Genomic DNA, 24,149 nt, shown 5'->3' on the forward strand with positions numbered 1-24,149 from the left:
ATATCTCCCTTCTTCATGCAAAAGAAGGCAGTTTTCTAGTTAGTGTATCTGAACCCACTCATCAAAATTAATCCTGTCTTCTCAAAGCTCAGGAATCTTTATTTCAGGTGTGTGGCTCTGCTCCAGCTACTGAAGGACCATCCCTCTCAGATTGTGGTTGGGGCCAACCTGAGGCCTTGGGAGCATCAGTTCTGTTACTGACTCCCTTCCAGTCAGATCTATGTTTTTTAAATCGTATCATGGACTTTATCTTTTACTCCATTTCATGTGCATCTGTCTGTATCCCAAAACCAAGGCACCCTCAAGAGATATAAATATTCAGGAGATATTCCAATGAATGTGCTACAGATCCTGAAGGAAATTCTAAGACAGAAACAACCCAACAACACACTAAAACAACAAAAAAAGAACAGTAACGACATAATGGAAATAAAAGCACAGTCCCCAGGAAATATCATTCAAGGAGAAGAGCTTCATCTGAATACTTAAGCTCCAGTAGATTTATTTTAAAAATAGTTATATTATTTCATTGACAAGATGACCTCTAGCATTTCTTGAACATATATAATTGAATACAAAGCTTAAAACAGTAGGAAAGAGAAAAGAAATAGCTAATTTCCATGGACTCAAAGTATGACAAAAAGTACTCTGAGACAGAGTCCAAAGAATCATCAGTTACTTTGACCAAGCAGTGAAAACAATCACCCCAAAATATAAATGTTTGCTCCAAGTGAATAACATCCATAGATTTTATTTCATACATACAAATGTGTTTATCTTTTTCTTTCTCTACGATGCTTTAACATCTTGGAGGTCTTTTTTTTTTTTTTTTTTTTTTTTAAGATTTTATTTATTCATGAGAGATAGAGAGACAGAGACACAGGCAGAGGGAGAAGCAGGCTGCACGCAGGGGGCCCGACGCGGGACTCGATCCCAGGTCTCCAGGATCATGCCCAGACGCTCAACCACTGAGCCACCCAGGCATCCCACATCTTGGAGGTCTTGATCCTGGAAAGATGGCCCTTCCCAGAGCTGGACATTCCTAAAGACAGCAAATAAGATGCCTGCAAACAACCAATTCAGAGCCAATACTCTGAACCACCTCCTCTCACTGGCTTTTACATTCTCCTGCCCTAATCACCCCAGGAAGAGATACTGGACAACCCGAGACAACTCTAAAGCCCAGAGTCGTACAAAATGATTCAAACCATCTATTTTACACTTCTTCAAGTTTGCCACCAATCCCTCCCCTATTCATTCCCACGGAGAACACAATAAAGGCTTTTGCCCATGCTTTCTCCTCAGTCCTCTGCTCTTGCCTCTGACTGATCCAAGTGCCCCCCATGGGGCTCTGTGTGTGGCCTGCCTGCCTCCTGTTTCTAGGGATGTGTGAGTCTGTGCTTCTTCCTTTGTAGCCATCACTTTCACTTCTGGGGGTCTTACCATACCCAAGTAAGACCAACACCCCAGATACATTTTAGAACAACTAAAACAGCATCTATAAACTACACAACCTGGCAGAATGATACAGCGAGAAGGAAACCATCCACAGCACATGGTAGGATCAAAACGGAGACCCAGCACTGATTCACTGCACAAGTTGGTGTCCCGAAGTTCAGAATGCTTTGTACTTTCAGGGTGTTACACTCTAAGTATATCAGATATTATATGATACCTTCAGCCGACCTGAGAACACCTGATAATCAAAGACATTAATATATATGCTGTAAAACTTTGGAATGCTCACACAAAATGAGATAAAGCAACGACTTAATCTCATGTCAGCTTAGTTCATGGTTTTGATGCCAACCAACTTACAAAAAGTCCTTTTGGCTTTCAAAGCATTTCAGATTTTAGATCAGGGCCTTAATTTTCCTCACAAGTAAACTGGGATTCAATGAAGTAAAGTATGTAAAGTACATATCATCTCTTTAGCAGATAGAAAACACCTAGGAAGTTTCTCCACTTTAAACTATAGACTTGAGGGGCAGCCCAGGTGGCTCAGCGGTTTAGCGCCGCCTTCAACCCAGGGCCTGATCCTGGGATCGAGTCCCGCGTCGGGCTCCCTGCATGGAGCCTGCTTCTCCCTCTGCCTGTGTCTCTGCCTCTCTCTCTCTCTGTGTGTGTGTGTGTGTGTGTGTGTGTGTGTTTCATGAATAAATAAAATCTTCTAAAAAAATAAAATAAACTATAGACTTGAGGAAACAAATCATTTTCTCCATTTCTCCATTTAGGACACTTTTTGATGCCCTCCTCCCACCCCCATGACAGATCATTGGTTCTTCCATTAGTAACTGCCGTGGTGGTAAGAGAGGTGATGACTTCCATTTTATAGAAGTCATGATGACTTATGAATTAGCAACTACATTGGGACATGCAGACAAAGTGCACAGGGAGACAACTGCAGACTTACAGGGTCACACCCAATGGGCTGCTGCACCTCTGCGACCACTCTCCTTGCTACTCTGCTTCTTCTCACTGAGCACTCAGCACTTACTTGAACTAGTTATTCCTCAAAACTTCTCTGTGGAAGAAGATGGCTGTTTTCCTCAAATCAACAAAGGAGGGTTAAAAATCACAAGAAGTTCTTTTCTATTGGTTCTGCACCAACACAGAAAGAAATCATATCAGTCTTGGAGAAAAAAATGTTCTTCCTGTGAGAGCTTCTTTCTAACAAATTCAACAATCATCTCCTTCCCACTTTCTCTCAGGGCTCATGGGAGTACAAGGCACTGCCATGTCCCTCCTTGACTTCAGGGTTCCAGGGTTCCCCAGCAGCTCACCTCAAATGACCAGCAGACCCTCCTCTCCTCAAATGCTCAATGTGGGGACTCGGTTAGATGACTTCATGACTGCCAATCCCCACTTCACAAGTTCTTCCCAAGAGAACTTAGCTATGTTCTTTACCTCAGCTGCTATCTCAGTGTATTTCCCCAACTTTTATCTCTAGAGTCCTGACCCATTTCACAGGACTTGCTGGGATGCTGCCACTCAAATAATCCCCCACATTACTAATTCTTTACCCAGTATTGTTCCTATTTCTGACAATGGTGCTCTGTTCTCCCCATTAGCAAAACATAAAATCACAGAGTTCTCTTGGACTGCACCCTCTTCTCTGCTCCCAGCCATCAGCCACCCAAGCACTCATTTCCAAAGAACTGTTTTCCACAAGATACTGTTTTCACTGCTACAAACTATAGTTTAAAAACTGGACTCTAAATAAATAAATAAATAATAATTAATTAATTAATTAATAAAAAATTAAAACTGGACTCTTTCAACAACCTTCCAACTCTACTTGATGCCTCAGTCTTCCTTCTTCCAATCCATTCTAAAACAGCGCTTTCCTACAAATTTTTGACTAAAATTAATTTTAGTCAAAGCCCTAGTATAATCATGTCTGAGAGCTTAAAACATAAATATGTGCACATACATATATACACACAAACCTCTCCAATGGTTACCTATTTCCTAAGGAATGAAAATTAAATTCTGTATGGTATTTAATATTTTTATAAATATGAGCCAACCTTAATTTGTGGTTTTAACTGATGCTATCCCTATGCTATACAGCAATCAAATTAGTCTGACCCTCAAATGACTTATGTGCAAATTCTCTGTCTACTACTCATGCCATTGCTTTACAGAACAGTATTAATTACTACAAAGAACAATATTAAGTACTGCAAAACAAAAATACCTATAATTTTTAAACTATCTGCTCTGGCAAGCCAGACATGAGAAAGATGTTTTGCAAGTATTAGCTCTAAGTGTTACAAAAACCCCACAAAGAAGATAGTCTTATCTTGCTTTTTTACACAGGTTTGGATAGCTAATGTCAATCACCTAAACTCGGAAAAGTGGCTAATCTGTCAAGGCACTGTTAATGAACTAAATGTTAGTGCTCTCTCAAAATTTATGTTGAAGCCCTAATCCCCAATGTGATGGATTTGGCAATGGGGGGTGATTAGGGTTACATGAAGTTGTGCCCCCAGACACCAAAACCTTCTAGGCAGCACTAAGACTCAAGGGTTCTTATAGAGTGGAAATCAAGCCCGACAGACAGGAAGCTTCCTAGTCTTTCAATCTATGAGCCATTGAAGCATTTGACAAAATTATCAGTGATAATCTGAAGTAGACCGATCCCAGGGGTCTCACTAGGATTCACCAGATGTCATACTTTCTACAGATGGAGTCACAGTGATTTTATGTTAACATTAAGGTATATGAGAAACAAACCCCAAAGAATGATGTTTCTCCATTTATTTATCAGTGTGAATCAATGAATTTAATGTGCAATGCTGGTTCTAAAATCTTGAATATCATGCATTTTCTAACAAGTTATACAGCCAAAATCAGATGAAATCTATGCCTAAGCCTCCAAGCACTAATTCTGTGCAAATTCAGTGCCTCTGGAAAGCACTCCATGATAAATTTAATTCCAGAATTAAATTCACATAGGAAAGCTGCCCATGTTATTGATTTGGAAATCATTAGCCATTAAATCATTCATTTAGCTAAATAAATAATGATCCATTTTCTTCAGCTAGTCTCCATAAAAACCTTTTCATCAACGTTATTAAAAAATTCTGAAAAGTCAGATCACGTTGGGAAGTTTAATTTGTGTTATGACCTACTTCTGAACCAAAGTCAGAAGTCATATTTTTACAATTTTTAATTTGGGTCATTTAACCTATATCACTCTTCAATTCTGCTGAATTCCTGACAAATATTGATATTATAAATTAGCCAAAGATATCTATTTCATATATATTAGCATTATCAAGAAATATCCAATGTGACAGTAGTTAACGTACATCATAAATTATAATCATAAATTATAACCCCAAATGTAAAATTAAAGGAATATTAAAATCACTTCTATTTTTAAAAATTTCATTTTTAATATATATATTAAGTGTCCTGAAATCTTTTCCCCACTCAATTCAACAATATTGAGAATAAGTTTTTAATGCTTTAATGGACTTGGATGCTGTCCCTTGGTAGAGTATTAAAAATCTGAGTGTCAGAAAAGACAATTCGAAGAAAGAGCAGGACAGAAGGAAAACACCTGCAGTCCCGCTAAAATCTCACAGACACTGCTAAGACAAGCACACGCCCCCAGGACTTGGATTCAGCTTCACCAACAGCACAGCCTCCATTCCTGTCCCAGCAACTGTGATGCATGCACTGTGCTCCCTCTCGTCACTGTGGGGAGACAATGACTCTGCACCTACCATATAGAATACCCAAGCAGCCCTGTAACCACGTTAGAAACAGGACACTCAGGGTCTGACCCTCAGGCTTGAAGAGACCAGGCACAGACATAAAAGGTATATGACCAGACTGCCAGGCGAGAGGCTCAGAAAGCAAGTGTGTTAGTTTGAAGATTAGACATGATGGGTGGGGAGATAGTAGCAATGTTAAGGGAAACTTCCAAAGGGTCTTAACCATGGCTTAATGACTGAATTGCTTTAGGAACTCTAAAAAATATTTAATGCATGGGCTGTACAATAGAGGCTCTAAGATACATGGTCTATGGTAGATCCCGGGCTTCAGTGCTTCTTACAAATTCCCTAAGAGGTTCTAATGTGAAACAAGGATGGAAAACAGCAGAGGCCTTGGAAACAAGGGGAAATGGTAACTGGATAGGCTATAGCACATGATGGCCCCCAGAACATTAATGCAGGCCAGGGACAGTCTGTGAAACTGTGCCCAAGAGGGGCCCATCACCACCACTGGTGAGCAACAGCCTAGGGATGGAACCTACAAGCCGTTGTGTCCATTTTACAGATAAAGAGGAAGGAAAACTAAATAATACTCTTCTGCTTGAAACCCCTACAGCTTTCAGTGGAAGGTTCATTTAAAACATTTAACTTAGCACACGATGCCTTGCATCTCTGCCCAGCCTAGTGTTGCCTTGCTTCTTCACTGGTTGGTTGCCTACATATACTCTTCCTTCTGGATATCAGAATAACTTATAAGTCCCTGGAAAACTGTGATGTTTGCCATCTTTGCTTCTGTGAATTTTATTCCCTCTTTATGCCCCTTCTCCCCCTCCCAACATACCTCCCTCTTTTTACCAACACTGCCCCTGTTCATCCTTCAAAACCCAGGTCAAGTATCACCAGCTCTGGGAGGCCTCTTCAAACCCCCTTTCCACTCTGGTGTCACATGTCTATAATCCTAGCACCCCTTGTGTTGTACTGTTACATACACAGATTTGTCTGTCTCCTCACCCCAACTGTAAGCCATCTGAAGACAGGACCATGTCTTCTTTAACTTATAGTCCAAGTACAAGGGTAGTGCCAAGCACACAGGTGGCTCAAGGATCATTCCTTCAGTTAATAATGAACACATGGTGAGAAAAGAAACTGGATGGGGATTCCCCTGATTCATCATCAGGTATGGTTCCCCTACTCCTCACAAGTCCTAAAAAACACCTCTCTATTTGCTTCATGTTTCACAATCATTTGGATGCCTTATCATTTAATTACCAACTGTAGCAGAGATGATCAAGTACTCTAAAGACCCTATGAAAAGGGAAGGTCTAATAACCCAGAAATCTGTGCCTCACAAGGGCCTTTCATTTTCTCCAAGAAAACAGTTCTGGAAAATAGCAGAAGCCTTCATCAACTGAGAAATCAATTTGTGAGAGTCTGCTCCAAGAAGGCATCTATCTCTCAGACCTTTACAACGTGATGTCATTATTTTACACCTTTTTGAGAAAGAGGTGCCTTTTGTAAAAGAGCACGCCTTTTGTAAAAGAGGTGCTCATGCTCACACATATGTATGCTGCAAGCTAAATAATAGAAATATTGTGTGAATCAATGTTTCCAATTTCCTGGGTATGATTTTAGTCCATTATTATGCTGATCAATGGGTGATACATTTCCACATCCAACCCACTATTTTTCTTAAGGTCTTAGATTCTATCCATGCAAACCATCTCAATAATCAATCACAGTTTGATCTATAAGCATATAATTAAAAATAATTTATCCAGAAGGAGGCTTGAGGAACAAATAGGTGAAACAGAGGACACCTCCTATTTTTCTGTTATACTTGCAGAACTTTACTATGAGTATGAAAATGTCATGTGTGGTCAAAGGAAAGGGAAATGAACCATAGTTCCATTTTGAGGAGTTTTTACTGTTCAGGACAATTTTTCTCCCTCATCGCAAACTCCACCTTGCAAAAATGCTATCTTCAACAGAGTGACCAGTGTTGAATAGAAAATACCAAACTAAACAATAACACTGGCATGTTTTTGTTTGCTATTATGTCTCCTTTTTTTGATTCAGGGTCTAGTACATTGCCTTGCAGAGACTGCTAAAATGTGGAAAATACTACCCTCTACAATGATCAGACAAAGGTGAATCTGAATTAAGTTCAACCAACCACTGGCTTTGTAAGTAAGACAACAACAAAAACCACAATTTCATGTCCCTGAAACATGGTTCTTTATCTCTAAAATAGGACTGATGGTAAATATCAGGAGGTCTGTTATTAAGTAAGACACTGTACTAATAGCATTTGATATTGGGCTTCTCTTAGGGTAGAAACGTAAATGCTGGCTACAAATAAATGTCTATGGAATTGAAAAAAGACAAGTAAAAAAAGAAAAGCAAGAAGTAATAAAGAATAATTAAAAGGATAAATAGCAATGCAACTATACTCTTCATGTACTTTTAGCATTATTTGCAAGATGTGCCATGAATTTAATAATAGCTTGATAGAGGAGGAAAAAAATAAAGAAAAACAAGTATACTCATCAAATGTGAGGTACCCTGATTTCAGAAATAAGAGGTTAAAAAAAACATGCATCTCAGAACCGAAGAAAAATGGTATACTTAGTAAAAAGCTGCTACTATTCAAGAGACCCCACACAGTGGATAGAAAACTGGTATTTGCTTCCCCTCTTCCCAACTACATACAAATACTGATTGAAAGCAGGATTATCCAAAAATGAGTGACAGAATGAGGTTTCTAGGAAAATGGCAATTCTATTCCCCATATACATTTTCCCAAAATTTCATTTCATCCAGTAACGTGCTCAGTTAAGACTGCATCATCCATGTATACTGGCAGTGAGAGACAGCCAGAAATATCTGAATGGAAGGAGTGGAGAGGACTACCAAGGAGACTGTTTTGCCCTCCTTCTTCTTTTCTCTTTACTGATATCTGGAATATAGAAAGATAGGTGGAGTTCCAGCAGCCTTTATATCATGAGGTATTCACTAAAGATGGCAGAGAAGAGGGAGGGAACTGGAAAAAAAAAATAGCCAAAGAAACGATCCTAAATCTTAAAAAGAAGTAAGGACAGTATAGAGGAAAAAATATACAAATGGAAAGGTGTCTTTGGAGAACTTATATACATTTAATTCTTTCACAAAAAATTCTACATGGCAAGATATGCAGCCATGCAGAAAATTCTTAACAAGAGAAATATAGCAAATACTTAAGAGTTCTTAACTAACACAAAGTCAGAAATACCTGTTTAAGAATCACTTCAATTATATCACACTTAGCTCTTTAAATCCTCAATATTAGTAAGTATCCAGAAAACAGAAGGTACTCAAATAAATGTTTTAAATAAATACACGATGGTGTCAAGTTTAGCTATTCAGAATTACAACAATTTATTATCGTTTTTCTCCACTCCTATTCACTCATAGTTTTTCACTTATGGTTCCCCTAATAGTAGAGTCACACACTGTCAGGGAACTAGAACCTTCTTTCATACCTTCTGTTGTTGGAAATACCTCTTCCCCTTCTGTTTTCGTCTCAGCCAGTTTTCCAGTTCTTAGTAATACCTCTGCAAAGCTTTCCACTGGAACGTGCTGGTGGGGGTCATAGGTCCCTGCAGACTAGACCAACGCAGTTATACCATTTAGTAGGTACCTTTTTCTCTGAAGATATTCTTAGAACAGAATTATAGGATTTTATATCTTTTGATGATTTGAATTAGAACTTCTCACTTACTAAAGCATGCTATAAGTTTGAAACAGATTTTAATCTCATAATATGTTATGACATATACAAGTCACATAAAACCAAGTTGCCTGGGTGGCTCAGTTGGGTGTCCGACTCTTGATGTCAGCTCAGGTCAGCATCTCAGGGTTGTGAGACTGAGCCCTGTGTCAGGCTCCCAGGTCAGGAGGGGAGTCTGTTTGAGATTCTCTCTCTCCCTCTGTCCCTGCCCCTGCTCATACTCACTCCTCCTCTCTCTCTCTCTCTCTCTCTCAAATAAATAAAATAAATCTTTTTAAAAATACATATTTTTTTAAAAGTCACATAAAACCAATGAATAACATGAGTAAGAATGAGGCCAAAGATGTACATTTCCAGGAACATTTTAACTTCTATTTATACTAAAATGCCCACAACAGCATGACAGTTGCATCTATGTTCTCAGGCATGCTGTCCTTACCTCTGTGACGAAGGGATCAGAGAGGACAGATTCATAAAAAGGATGACAGCCTTGTTTTTCTAGACTTTCATTGGCTGTGGTTCCAATCTGATAAACACCACCAAATTCTTGCCCCTAAATAGAACAAAGTGAAGAAGAGTAGATAAGAAGAAAGAGCACTAGAGGCAGATAGGGAGGGAGACGGAGGGGTTATCTCCGAAGAAGATGATCGACATGCAGCATGGCAACTACATAGAGTGTTGTCAGCGTGACATGGACACCCAGCAAAAGCATTAGGAACAGCACCTACATTCTAAGAGCAGCACTTCAAGTTCAGCCTGCAGTGCCTTTTGATTTTCCTGGTCACTCTGACATCAATGCATCAAAAACAAAGAAGCAATCAGTGTGAAACACATGGCAACTTCTCTACTACAGTCAGAATAACCTTCCTAAAACCTCATTTCATACACATTGCTCCCCTGCTCAACAAACCTGTAGTAGCTCTGAACCATACTAACATGCCACACTATCAAGTCTAAAGTATATAAGAGAATATTTAAAGTTCTTCAACATCACTTCACATTAAAGGCTAATTTTCCACTCCAAACAAGATTTCCTTCTCCCGTCCTACCAGCTTCTATGCCTTTCTTCCACTACAAGAGGCCTGTCTGTGCTGACTGCCTTGGCAGACCCCACCCTGTGATTCCAGGCCCACCTGGGACCTCACCTGCTGAAACCCTGCCAGCTGAAGGCCAGATGGAAGGGCACCCCTTTCCCTATGACTGCTACCTCACAACTGCAAGCAGTACAAATGCCTTCTAGACCTGTCAGTGACAGTCCTCCCTGGTAAGTGCTTGTTCAAAAGCACCCCTACTAGGGGTCCAACCCTAGTAGTTAATTGTCTTTGGGTTTATCTTCTTCAGATTGTAAAGCTCCTCACTGGAGTAGCCAAGTAAAACAGTCACCCATTCCTCTCCATTTACAGAGTACTCACTTGATGCCAACCACAGCCTCGGGAAACTGTGAAGGCACTGCTGCAAATGAGGATAAGAACAACAACTGACACTTAACAAATACGATCATGTATCAGGCACAGAGCTACACACTTCATCAGAGGCACACACCCTCAAAATGTCCTAGCCATGAGACAGAAAAGTAACCACAATCACAGCCAGTGTGATACCTACTATGAGAAGAGGTGTATGGATATACGTACCCCGAAGTCAAGCACACACCATCTCTGTCTGTGGTATCTACCTTTACCCAACCATCTTGGCTAGATCATCCTCAGTTCCCCTCTTTCCTGCATATCCCACATCCAAGACCATCTGCAGGTCCACAAAATACATCTCCCACTTCCTTCATGGCTGCCCAAGCCTACCCCACCACCACCTCTCACCTGGAATGCTAGACCAAAGATCTCTTTGCCCTTGCTCTGACTCACACTGCCGGCTCCTCTCCACATGGCACTCAGATGATCTGATGTAAAGTGAACCCTACATTCTCCAACAACTTTCCATCCCACTCAGAATAAAATCTGTGGTCCCCATTACAGTCTAAACAAGGCTTTAGATCCTGGCATCTTCACCACCTCCTTGATCTCACCTCCTATCATTCTTCCCACTGCTCACTTTGTTCATACTACACAGGCCTCCTTTCTGTTCTACAAAGATGTCTAACACATTCCTTCAAAAAGGGCTCTATGCTCTTTCTACTTGTCCAGTCAGGTTTCTGCTCAGAGTGACTCAGAAGAAACCTACCTTCCTATCCAAATCAGACCTTCACTCCCCCAATATCAATCATTCTCCACTTATCTTGCTGAAGTTATCCTCAGAGTCCTCACTACCATCTATTGTTACATTATCACACAAATATTTATTGGCAGCTTTGTCTCCCCCACTGAAATACAGGCTTCGCACATGAAAGGGTTTCTCAATTTAGCTCCCAATCACTAGCGTGGTCTTTGGCACACAAAAAATGCCTGAGGAGTATTTGGAACATGAATGAAATGAATGATACACCTAGTGAGTGTCTGGGGTGAACTCATAAACAAGTTTGTTTCTTTTTCCTCTAAGCTTTCTGGTGAGACCAAGGACTGCAGTGTGAGAGCATAGGAAAGAGAGCAGGGGAGTAACAGGTTCACTTGTCACAGAGAGCACACCCAATCAATCTGCTGCTTGTCCTGACCTCTATTGCCAGAATGGGTGAAAGAATCTGTTACACTGTTCTCTTTACCCGGAGCACCTATTAAAAACTGCATGTTTGTGTCATCTTGCTAAAATTCACATGTTGAAATTCTTTTACGTCTGCCTGTCGTCTGTCTGCCTGTCGCCGAAACACAACGTGTCAGCACATGTTGAAATTCTAAGCGCCAACATGACGGTATTAAGGGGTGGGGCCTCTGGGTGTACATACACAATGGAACATTGCTCTGCCATAAAAAAGAATGAGATCTTGTCATTTGCAACGACATGGATGGACTTAGAGGGTATTATGCTAAACGAACTAAGTCAGACAGACAAATACCATATGATTTCACTTATATGCAGAATCTAAAAAAACAAATGAGCAAACAAACAAAAAAGCATAAGCAGACACATAAATAAGAGAACTAATGACTGCCGGTGGCGGGGGGGGTGGGAGATTGGCAAAATGGGTGAAGGAGATTGGAAGGTACAGGCTTCTGGTTACAGAATGCATAAGCCAAGGAGATGAAAGGCACAGGGAATGTACAGTGGTACTGTAATGGTGTTATCTAATGACAGATGGCGAGCACAGCATAATGTGTAGAGGTGTTAAATCACTATGCTGTGCACCTGAAACTGTTACATTCCGTGTCAACTACACCTCAATTCAAAGTAAAAAAAATAAATAAATAATAAATAAATAAATAAATAAATAAATAAAAGAGTTGGGGGCCTACGGGAGATGATCAGCTCATGAGAATGGAGCCCTCATGGATGGGACTAGCCCCCTTACACAAGAGAATACAGAGCTCCCTCACCCCTTCCACAATGTGAGAGCACAGCAAGCAGGCCCCACCAGAGCTTTGATCTTGGATTTCCCAGCCTCTAGAACCATGAGGAAGAAATGTTTGTTGCTGAAGCCCCACAGTATGTGGCATTATTGTTATTGCAGCCCTAATAACCTTAGCCCCACCAACTTCTAGCACTTTTCCTTGACTACTGGCCCATAGAAATATTGCAAAAACAAGTAAGCACTAATGGAATCATTTCCTTTTCATTCCACTAAACTTTAATTCTGACATTAAATCAAACCACACCTCAATCTGTACCAATGTCATTTGCAAGCACCTTATGGGAGTAAGTTACATTCTATAAAATAAATTATTCTTTCCCCTCATCTGATGGGAGGCCTAGATTTCTTAAGAGATTACTTTAATAATCTAGAGAGGACAGAGCTGTAACAACATGAAAACAACTGAGAAGCAGGGCTTGTGCACTGACACAAGCCACCCAGGGGATTTTAAAAAGAAAGAGGCATGCATTGCTTACATGAAGTGGTCGAAGGTAAGCTAAGGACTTCTTCCACCACTGCCCATCACTGACGGCCTGCAGCACAGCCTTGGTGGTGGTCGTGGTGCTCGACAGGACCTTCATGGTGGCAGCAGTGCTCCAGTGGAAGAGGTCGGAGTTGCTGCCAGGAACGCTGGCTTCACCCTAGTTAAAACAGAAAACGGCAAGAGCAAAAAATGCACACTGTCAGAACAGAGAGTGATAATGAGACTACTTATACTTATCAGACATGAAGATAAATTTAAAAATCCATCTTTGCCAGCAACAACAAAAAATGTGAAACAGAGCACTATTGGCATACTGTACCTCCTTGGATCATTTACAAAGAAATTTGGTAACAGAAAAATCATCATTGTCCATTAGTCGAATAATCCCCTTCAGAACATTTATAAAGCAAATAATGGGTTCTCTACTTTTTTACATTCTAATACCCTACCAATGAGAAACTCATGTTTATTTCTTAGACAATTGAAAGTATTTATTATTTAGGTTAATTATGAAATAAATTATTCATCTGAACAATGCTACTGTGACCCAGACATAGGTACAGGATTGGGAGGACCCATCTATAAATGTTAATAAGTATTTTGTTTTTCATCTAAATAAATGGGTGATTGATAGTATTTGAAAAGTTTATAACATGAAATCTCCTGCCAATCTTGAATCAATCAGCTAAAATTCTGGCGATTTACTCATCTGAGAGATTCCATGTGAAGAAAAATACTAATATATTAACATTATTTTAAATAGAAATGATAACAACCACATCTGCTTTTGATCAAAGAAAAACACTACTTGTTCTACAAAAACAAAGTCCTTGGTTTAGTGTTTATCTACTTCCAATCATTTCTTCGTAAGTTTCGCATTCAAATGAAAGCAAAGTCAAGGCCTAGTCCCCCTATTTCAACAGCCTTCCTAATACTGATAGAAGAAGAGTTAAATAGTTTAGCTATTTAGGTCCACATCACATCACTCACTTATGCATCATAAAAGTAATTAAAAACATAAATCATGTAATCACTCAGTAATTGCCAGGACATCACATATCACAAATACTTAGGATAGAACGTAGTAGACTTAGGATAGAGCGTGTAGACCAACCTGGCAGTTGCCCTATATGGTAAGTAGAATTACAGGTCCCCAAAGATGTCCACGTCCTAATCCCTGGAAGCTGGGAATACACTGGCTTCCATGGCAAAGAGACTTTGCAGATATGATTAAGGACACAGACCTGGAGGTAAAAAGGTTATCTAAACTACTGGAATGGGACTGACCTAGTCACACAAGCCTTTAAGCAGAGACCTTTTCCCAGTTGGGTTAGAGGGAGGTTATTTGGGACATTGCCATGGGGCAGAGGCAAGAGAGACCTGAGGCACAAGGGGATTCAACTCATTGTTGCTGGCTTTAAAGACGGAGGAAGCGGCCACAAGCCAAGGGACGTGAGTGGCATCTAGAAGCTGAGAATAGCCCTCATGTGACAGCCAGCAAGGCAACGGAGACCTCAGTCCTATATTCCTATTGGCATCATGATTTTGGCCATGTGAGACTAAGTGGAGATCCACCTAAGTCTGCCAGATTTCTGTCCCAAGGGAATTATAATCAATTTGCACGGTTTTTAAGTGGCTCAATTTGTGAAATATGAATAGAAAACATCACGTTAGAATACTTAACTTCTAGAAAACCACTGTGACCTTTATTCTTACTTGCAAAAGGAAACGAATTTAAGCTATACTATCCAGTACTTAAAATTTGCCCAGTTTGTTAAGGTTTCTCATAAGATTTTTTAAACTGTGCTTTTAACAGACACACACACACACACACACACACAAATTGTGTCCCAACACTAGAAGAAATTATAATTATGTGACATAGTAGTGGTGTCAGCTAAGCTACAATGGCAACCATATTGCAACATAAATGTATCAAATCAGGGCCCCTGGGTGGCTCAGCAGGTTGAGGATCCCATCCTTGATCTCAGTTCAGGTCTTGATCTCAGGATCCTGAGTTCAAGCTCTGTGTTGGGCTCCAGACTGGGCATGGAGCCTGCTTAAAAAACAAAAAGTATCAAATTAATAAGCTGTATATCTTAAGCTAACACGATATTTTATGTCAAATATATCTCAATTAAAAGTCTTTAAAAATTGTGTTTTCCTGTGGGCTTTTTGGACACTAGCAACAGTATAAACTATTAACTTAGTGTAATCACTGTAATTTGATTATGAAAACAACATAAAATATGGATGTTAGTAAGGAAAAAAAATCATGGTAAGTTGCTTGTATACTCATAAGGGCAACCATGGTAAAAATAACTGTTTGGGGTTTCACTCATTATCCAACACTTCTGAAAGGACAAGGTAGAAAGTTCTATGTAGGAAAAAATGTAATTCTCCCTTCCAGAGTAATCAATAAAAGCTTGTTAGGTGCCAGGATGGCTCAAAGCGCTGCATATGTATACTGGGCATACAACTGAAAAGGAAAACACACAAAAAAACACCAATAATTTTAATGGTAGCATTACTAGAATTCTTTTCTTTCCTTAATTTCTTCACTGTGTGAGGAGATGGCAGTGACGGCTGATTTATTCTCCACCTTTGTCCTGTAGACAGCTGGTTCATCATGTCTGACTTAAGTCAACAGAAGAAAAACAAGCTGATTCTAGCTTCTGCACCCCAGAGGCCCCTCTTTTCTAATAAGGCTACAACCTCACCCAACGAACTTCTGATGGTGTACAATGGCAATATTAGCTCCAGTTCCCATTCTGCACTGATGGGGTGGGGCCTTTTTCCACCGGACAGCTGGTCATTGTGCATGCAACCGATCCGAGTCCAGCCTAAGCACTTCTCTCTGGGCTCATGAAAGCTCTGGAGATCATGTACACTTGGCTTCAATCGGTTTCTAAGTTTGTCCCCCTAATAACTGTGCACAGAGTGGAAACAGCTCTGTGTGTCTATGAATAACACACTGCCAAAAATAGTTCTTTGCCAGAAATAAAGCTCAGAATTTGAAGTATATATTGTCTCTTTTTAAACAGATGTATATTTGTGTGTGTCAATTTAAAAAATAGGTAAAATATATAGTAAGCATCTCAATTTGTTGGCTAGATTTTTGAATTACTTAAAATTTACAACTAAAACAACAAAAACAACAACCACCACTCAGAAACAAATGAGAATTCCTTGCCTTACTCAGCAGTTACTGGGTGACTCTTATAAGGCATCATGCAGGATACAAGCAATGAGGTGATAAAAACAAGACACAGTCTGTGCTCTCAAGTTGCTCTGAAATTAGGGAGGGAGGCAGAGATGCAGACACATCACTGCAGAATAACATCAACTTCTGAAGCAGAAGTGCACATAAAGCATTTCAGGAACACGAAGAGAGGTCATATCTCCTCTGCCTGGATGCACAATCATAGAGGGCTTCAGAAAGGAGGTAATATTCCAGCAGGTAAGAAGGCAGGCCCTCCTGAGGAGCAATGGCAGAGATACTTTCAGGCAGATTTATACAAAAACAAGAGCACAAAATGAAGCAATACCGGAGGAATCTTATTAGTCAGAGAAGGTGCGGGCACTGGCACACAAGGACAAAGAGCAGAACACTGATGGAAGGAAGGAGAGGGAACTAGAGCCCAGCTGACCAGGCCAAAGCAACCTCCCTGCCATCCTGACAGATAGGGAGTAACGTAATCAGGTTTGTGTTTTAAAAATATTATTCCAGGCACAAGAATCCAGATAGGACGTTGGTGCATTAGTCCATGTTTAAAATAATCAGGGACTGTATTAAGATCATAATGACATGAACATATGAGGTTACCATAGGGTATTTGTCTACCTGAATGCATATATTAAGTATAAATGTTTTTATTTCTAAATCCTTCTAAAAGTGAAAAGAGTTGAGGTAAGTCAGATACACAGAGAAATTCAACTTTCTAAGAAATTAAGAGCACGGTCACCAGGCTGGGTCTTAGTGAAGAGCTGAAAGACATACAGAAGACAGTCAAGAACATAGGCAAATTGTTCATGGTCAGCGGAGCAAGGTTAGATGCAGCAGGGGTAAAACTGAACAACGCAAGGTACTGAGGAAGAATGAACAGAGACCTGGTTCACAGAGAGAAGTAAGATCTAGACATCTTTTTCCTCAAGGATCTAGACCCTCAAGGGTCTAGCAGAAGTCCTGTATATAATGTATAAGAAACATAAGAAAAATATTTACTAAGTGCATACTATGTGTTAGAGGTACTGAGCAGGTGTTTCCTGTGGTCACTACTAAGTTGTACACTAACATTGCAGAGTAGGTATGAGAATGCCATATGATAGAAAAGTAAGTTGTAGATCAAGTAAGCTAAATATGCTGCTCACAGGCAATTGGCCTACGGGTGTCTCCTTTCTTCTTGACCAGGTCTGGCCATCAAAATGTGTGGTCCACTTCTTCTTCATAGAGTTTTGACATATTACATACACACAGACACACACATGCATTTAAGGTCATTTATTCTTCTGTACTGTAAAACTAAAATCTCATTAAAGATAATTTGAAAAACAAAAAATTAGGGGGCAAAAAGATAGTACTTATCCACAGTTCCATGAAACAAACACAATACCACCAGTATACTTTCTCCATTCGGGTCTTTAATCCAAGCTTAGAGATCTTTCTTTAAAACCTTTTCATTAAAGGATAAGATATATCAAAAAATGTGTACACGCGAGTGTACAGGTTGATAAATTTCAACACGCTTCTGTAATTCGCACTTAGACTAAGTAACAGACCACTTCCAGCATCCCTGATGGTGCTTTTATGGTCACTTCCAGCCACTCACATGGCCAAGATAAACACTATTCTGACTTCCAGCAGCATAAATTTGTTTTGCCTATTTTTATACTTTATATGAATGGAATTACATCCTCTTTTGAGTCTAATCTCTATCATTCAACATAAATTCATTCATATTCTTGCAAGTTGTTGAAAACTGTCCAACTCACTGTCAGTGCAATCCTGTTAATGGTATAGGATTATACAGTGTAAACAGAACTTAACCTTTTTTTCTGTGATGAGCACTTGGGATACTCTGCAGTTTGGCGCCAATACCAAAAGTGTGGCCCTGAACATGCTAATAATTAACTTTTGGAGAACGTATGCATTTCTGGAAATAAGGATTACTTAGACATAGAGTATGCATCTGTTCGGACTTAGTAAATAGTGCCAAAAATTTTCTAAAATGGTCACACCAACTGATACTCTATCTAATAACCAATTACAATAAAAGTTCTGGTTACTCCACACCCATGCCACATTTCATATGTGTCTTTTTCCTTTTAGCAGTACCAGTGAGCAGCATCTCTCTGTGGTTTTAATTTGTATCTCTCCGGTGACTAATGAAGTTGAATAATTTTTTATGTATATGGGATCCCTGAGTGGCTCAGCAGTTTAGCGCCTGCCTTCAGCCTAGGGTGTGATCCTGCTAGACCCCAGATCAAGTCCCACATCAGGCTCCCTGCATGGAGCCTGCTTCTCCCTCTGCCTGTGTCTCTGCCTCTCTCTGTCTCACTCTGTCTCTCTCTCTGTGTCTCTCATGAATAAATAAATAAAATCTTAAAAAACAAAAAGTTTTATGTATATGTTGGCTATTTGAGCATCTGCTTTTGTGAAGTGTCTGTTCAAGTGTTTTGCCATTCTTCTGTTGGTTATCTGTTTTCCTTATTCACTTTTAATTCTTTATATATTCTGGATACACATCCCTTATTAAATGTATAAATTGTGAATATTTTCTGCTCCTTAGCAGATTATCTTTTTGTTTTAATGCTGTCTTGATTAATAGTTCTTAAATTTTAAATTACTACAATTTATCAGGTTTTTTTGACTTTATGATTAGTATTTTTTGTATATTTAAGAAATCAGGGGCATGTGGGTAGCTCAGTCGGTTGAGCATCTGCCTTTGGCTTGGGTCAGGATCCCAGAGTCCTGGGATCAAGGCCCTCCTCAGGTTCCCTGCTCAGTAGGGAGTCTGTTTCTCCCTTTGCTCCTCACTGTGTTCGTGCTCCCTCCCTCCCTCTCTCACAATCACACACACACACACACACACACACACACACACACACACTCTCTCTCTCTCTCTCTCAAATAAATGAAATATTTTTAAAAAATCATTGCCTACTCCAAGGTCACAAAGAAGTTCTTCCATATTTTCCTTAACATGTAAGTAAAATCCTGTTACAACAATTTGCTACCCCCTCTCCTTTGCATCTGTAGCATAAATGCATCCTTCTAATGGACTTACCATAATATACGGATAGATATTTTGTTTGTCTTCCCAACTAGACAGTAGCTTTTGAAGGGTAGGGACTATGTTCATTCATTACTATATCCTCAAAGTAGGTGAAAATCCCTAAACTGTAGTTTGTATCCTTAGATATGTATAAGAAGTCTGGTTTTACTGCCTATTTAATTGTTTGAGGATACATTTTCTAAAGCCTAATATGTTGTGCCTATAGTAGCTAACTGTTATTCAAATAAGATTTCATGCTACATTTTCAAATCTTGTTCATCTTTAGAATCTCCTTGAGAGGGCAGCCTGGGTGGCTCAGTGGTTTAGCGCCGCCTTCAGCCCAGGGCCTGATCCTGGAGACCTGGGATGAAGTCCCACGTTGGGCTCCCTGCATGGAGCCTGCTTCTCCCTCTGCCTGTGTCTCTGCCTCTCTCTCTCTCTCTCTCTCTCTCTCTCTCTCTCCGCCTCTCATGAATAAATAAAATCTTTAAAAAAAAAAAAAAAAAGAATCTCCTTGAGAGGGTATATTGAACAATTTGAATGTCATCAACGAATCCAAATATAGAATGAAAAATATAAACAAGGTAAGAAATATGGCTCTTAAACACAATGCCACTTCACTCAGAGGAAAACCAAGTCAACTGAAAGATATAAAAAAAATACAGGTGATAAAACAATTATTCCATTTCATAAAATGAACCTAAACGTTACTTCTAGTTCACATGGATAGGCTAACTCAAGGTAGGAAATTCAAAATACATGAAACTTAAAAGTTTGTTTCAGAAGATAAATGAAATTCGCATGTTCAGAAATGTGTAAGATAAAAGGATTGTAAGAGAGTCCCCCCAATGAGGATTACAAAAGTAAAATAAAAAGTTCATTTGGACCACAGAAGAAGCATCAAACTTGTAGAGTCTATCAAGATTCTACTGTAACTAAGAGTAATTAATGAGGAAATAGTTTTCCTTCAACTACATGTAATGGGGAAGATAAAAGAGGTTAGGCAAAATTTACTCCTCAAATGATTACTACTGGCACTCTTTATATTCATAGTTGCACATTGCTAATTAATTTAGAATGTGTAACAGCAGAAATAGATTAATCCCCCAAACCAAATCAACAACTCCCAGCATAAAATTTAACATGAAATCTCATTAATGTCAACTGTGTTACATAGCTCAAAGGTTAACTGATTAAGCATTGATAGTATTTTTCAAATTCTGCAACAAACACCATTACCATCAGGTTCATGAGAACAAGAATAGCTCCACATGTCAAGCTTGGCTTACAGAAATGAAATGATTCCTGTTGATCAATTACTATAAAGAATAATCTATTTTGGAGTTGCATTCTCTGGTGTCTGGTAACAAAAGGGTTAACTTATGAGAAATCAGGATGCCTACCATAAAATGAGCTGGCGATATACACAAACTATGTAAGGATTACAAAGAGCACTCGAACTGAACTCATCCACTATCCCTTCTCCTCCCACAGATCTTTAGATGATCCAAAGTTCTTCCCTGCACCTAACACTTATAGTAAATTTCACCCTGACCTCAAAATGATAAGAATACAATCTTTATTACTGGTGATGCTACTTTTAGAAGTATCTGTCAGAAGAAGCAGTAGAAAAATACCCCATGGAATAAATCACTCACTATAAAGTCAGACTCTGTTTCGGTTCATCTGCTAAATAACAGACTGAGTTATAATTTAGATGTTTTTACCTCTGCAAGTCATGAACCACGATACAATTCTGATGAAAGCTTTAAGTCCTTTCTCCAGAAAAAAAACTGCACATGTATGTAGACAAAGATAAACACACAAAGTCACAGACTGACACACACACATACACCAAATATGACACATGATTTCAGGGGCTTTGGGAATCAAACCCTTCCTGAATCTCTTAGCATTCTTGGGCCAAGATTAAGAGGCCTGCAGTTAGGAGAAATAGAAGTAGATGAAGTATTATTTTAATTTTCTTTTACCAGGCCCAATTTTTAAATCACTTTTGATAAATGATTTGGTGTTCTTAATACATCCACAAAATAAATTTACTGAACACATACTTCTGGCATGCCTACTATGTTTAAGACCCAGTGTTAGGCAACAGGGTTACCATGATGATTACGATGTTATCCCTGCTCTCAAAGAACTCATAATACATTAGGAAAGAAAGGCAAATAGAAAATTTGTCTTATTTTACCAATGAACTGAGAACTTATCCAATTGGATCCCATTCAAATATTCCCCCCCCTTATAATAACAGAATCTATCTCCACCCATCATATCCACAGCTTAACCTTCCTCACTTATTTTATTCACATATTCAACAGATATTTTTATATTAAGTATAACAAGGACAGACAATGTTCTAGATACTGAAAATAGCATGAACAAAACATTGTTCCTGCCACAAAGATCTCCCCCTACCATTCCAAGAGGACGTAAGTAAAAAATTAATATAAACATATCAGAGAAGTATATCTGATAAATGATAGGATAAGAGCTAGGAAGAAAAATAAAGTAGCGTATAATTGTGTATGTAGAAACCAGGGAAGCTCTCACTGAGGAGACATCTGAGCAGAGACCTGGAAGAAGCGAGGCCAAGTCATCTGGGTATGTGGGAGAACACTGCAGGTAGAACAAAGTACAAGGACCCAGAGGGAGAACTTGATGGGAATGTTTAAAGAATGGCAAGAAGGTCAATATGGCTAAAGTGTGCTGAGCAAAGCCAAATTTGGGGTAGGAGAGGAGACAAGAAATCAAGTCAAAACAGGAGGTAGGGAAACAGATCATGGGTGTCATTGTAGGAGATCCTAACCACTTAATTTGTACTCTGAGGGACGTGGCATGAGTATTTTTAAAGAATCGCTCTGGCTGCCTTGTTGAGCACAGACAACAGCAAGGAAAAGAGCTCAAGCAGGCAGACAAACAGAATAACCACCATAAAACTCTAGGGGAGACACAGTGATAATCAGACCAGGGTGGTAGCAGTGGTAATAAGAAAATATGGTCCACTTCCAAGTCTACTAGGAAAGTGAAGCCAAGAGGGTTTCTTGACAGATCGTATGTGTTATGTAGGACAAAGAGAAGAACTGAGGATGGCAACAAGGTTTATGTCCTAAACAACTAGAAATATGGAGCTGCCATTTTCTGACATAGGATATAGCACAGAAGGAACAGCACTATTTGCCCGGGTGGAGGGTGGGATGTTAAAATCAGCGGTTCACTTTTAACACTTTGAGCCTGATGTCTGTAAGAAAGCTAAGTACAGATGTTAGTTTGGCAGCCATACATATAAGCCTGGAACTCAGAAAATGAGGGCTCATGGTATAAACAGGGAATCATCTGCACAAACTTGATACTTAAAGTCATGATAATAGATGTAATCATTTAGGAATGAGTGTAGATAGAGAAGAGATTTAAAGACTGAGACCAAAATAAATAAATAAATACATACATAAAATAAAAATAAAGACTGAGACCTGGGGTATCTACCATTTATCTGGGAAAATGAGGAAGGACCAACAAACATGAGGAGAATAAGTGGCCAATAAAGTACAAAGAAGACAAATAGGCTGTCCCTGAAACAAGTATATATCCAATGTCACTGGTAGGTCAAATAAGATAAAGACAGATTTGACCCATGAATTTAGCAATAAGAAGTCACTGGAGATCCAAACACAAGCTGTTGTGATTAAACAGAAAGGAGAAAAAGACTCCTGATGAGTAGATAAAAGGTAACAGGAGAAAAAGATGTGACCACTGCTAAGTGAACACAAAGGAGAGTATTAGTCCCTAAGAACAGTAGGTGTGAGCTCCTCCAGGGGTGAGTGGTCATATCACAAGGCCTCCTTAAAAGGAAAGGAAACTGTCAAATTCCCCAAATTTCACTGAAACTAAAATATTTTATTTTTGAAAAGTTATCTTTTCAAGTGGATTTAAGCAGCAAGACTAGATTAAAAGTAAAAAAAAAAAATCTTTGTTACTAAAAGAAACTTAATGAAAACAAACAATTAGAAATCCATGAGCCCTATGAAGAAAGGGTGGAATGAATGAAAAAACCAAACCTGGAATACCAATGGAGGTGTGAAAGGAGGCAGCTAATCTAAGCCTTTGTGAAAAATGGAAATTCGTGATACAGATTCTCCAAGCCAATCATAATGATAAGATTCATAGTCCTGACCATCAAACTATGGTCTAGGCAAACACATTATCCTACAAGCATGCCAGTAAGCAGGTGGACTGCATCCTCCTTTGGTCAGCTTTCAGGAGGAAACACTACATACTGACTGAAATGTGTATTAGAATGGTGTTGTCACTGTGTTACTACCTAGTTCATGGATGTCACTGATTATCATAAACCCAGTTTCCCATAGAAAACACTGACCAGGCAGCAGAACATTAAAGAAGCAGAATCAGCAATTACACAAACTTATGGAGGATACATCACAGGAAAATAGGAAATTCTCTAACTCAGGAGCCCGTTTCTACCACTTTATCCCAGAGCAATGCTAGTTTAACTATGCAAAATACGTACATAAAATGGTTAGTGCAGCTCAGTCTAAAATAGAGGAAAATCGAACACAATCTAAATGTTCAAAAACAAAGAAAAAGATAAATAAATCACTGTATATACATCAAAAGACCACAAACTTACCTTCATATAAGTGGTTTGTATATGAGACAAGTATCCATGACATATAACATTATATGAAAAAAGCCTCAAATTTATGCAATATTATTCCATTTTAGTCCAAAAAATAAAATAATAATTCTCCAAGAGACAGATAAGAGATGCACAGAAAACGTGTTTATAGTCAAAAAAAAAAGTCTGGGAGATATATATATATGTGTGTGTGTGTGTGTGTGTGTGTGTGTGTGTGTAAACTTAAAAGTGTTTATCTCTAAGCAATAGGATTCATGGTATAGG

General features: G+C 39.1%; 1 protein-coding gene across 3 annotated transcripts in view; it reads right to left on the reverse strand.

Annotated features, from left to right (window-relative positions):
• Positions 1-24,149, reverse strand: part of NBAS (NBAS subunit of NRZ tethering complex) — a 318,587-nt gene that overhangs the window by 114,162 nt on the left and 180,276 nt on the right. For all 3 annotated transcript variants that reach the window (XM_025454622.3, XM_025454623.3, XM_049096130.1), the window contains exons 36-38: positions 12,928-13,092; positions 9,434-9,547; positions 8,747-8,870 (exon numbers count right to left, since the gene is read on the reverse strand). In XM_025454622.3, coding sequence (XP_025310407.1) covers positions 8,747-8,870; positions 9,434-9,547; positions 12,928-13,092 — 403 coding nt within the window. The remainder of the gene's footprint in view (positions 1-8,746; positions 8,871-9,433; positions 9,548-12,927; positions 13,093-24,149) is intronic.

Source organism: Canis lupus, chromosome 17 (assembly GCF_003254725.2).
Source record: "Canis lupus dingo isolate Sandy chromosome 17, ASM325472v2, whole genome shotgun sequence".
Classification (NCBI taxonomy): domain Eukaryota; kingdom Metazoa; phylum Chordata; class Mammalia; order Carnivora; family Canidae; genus Canis; species Canis lupus.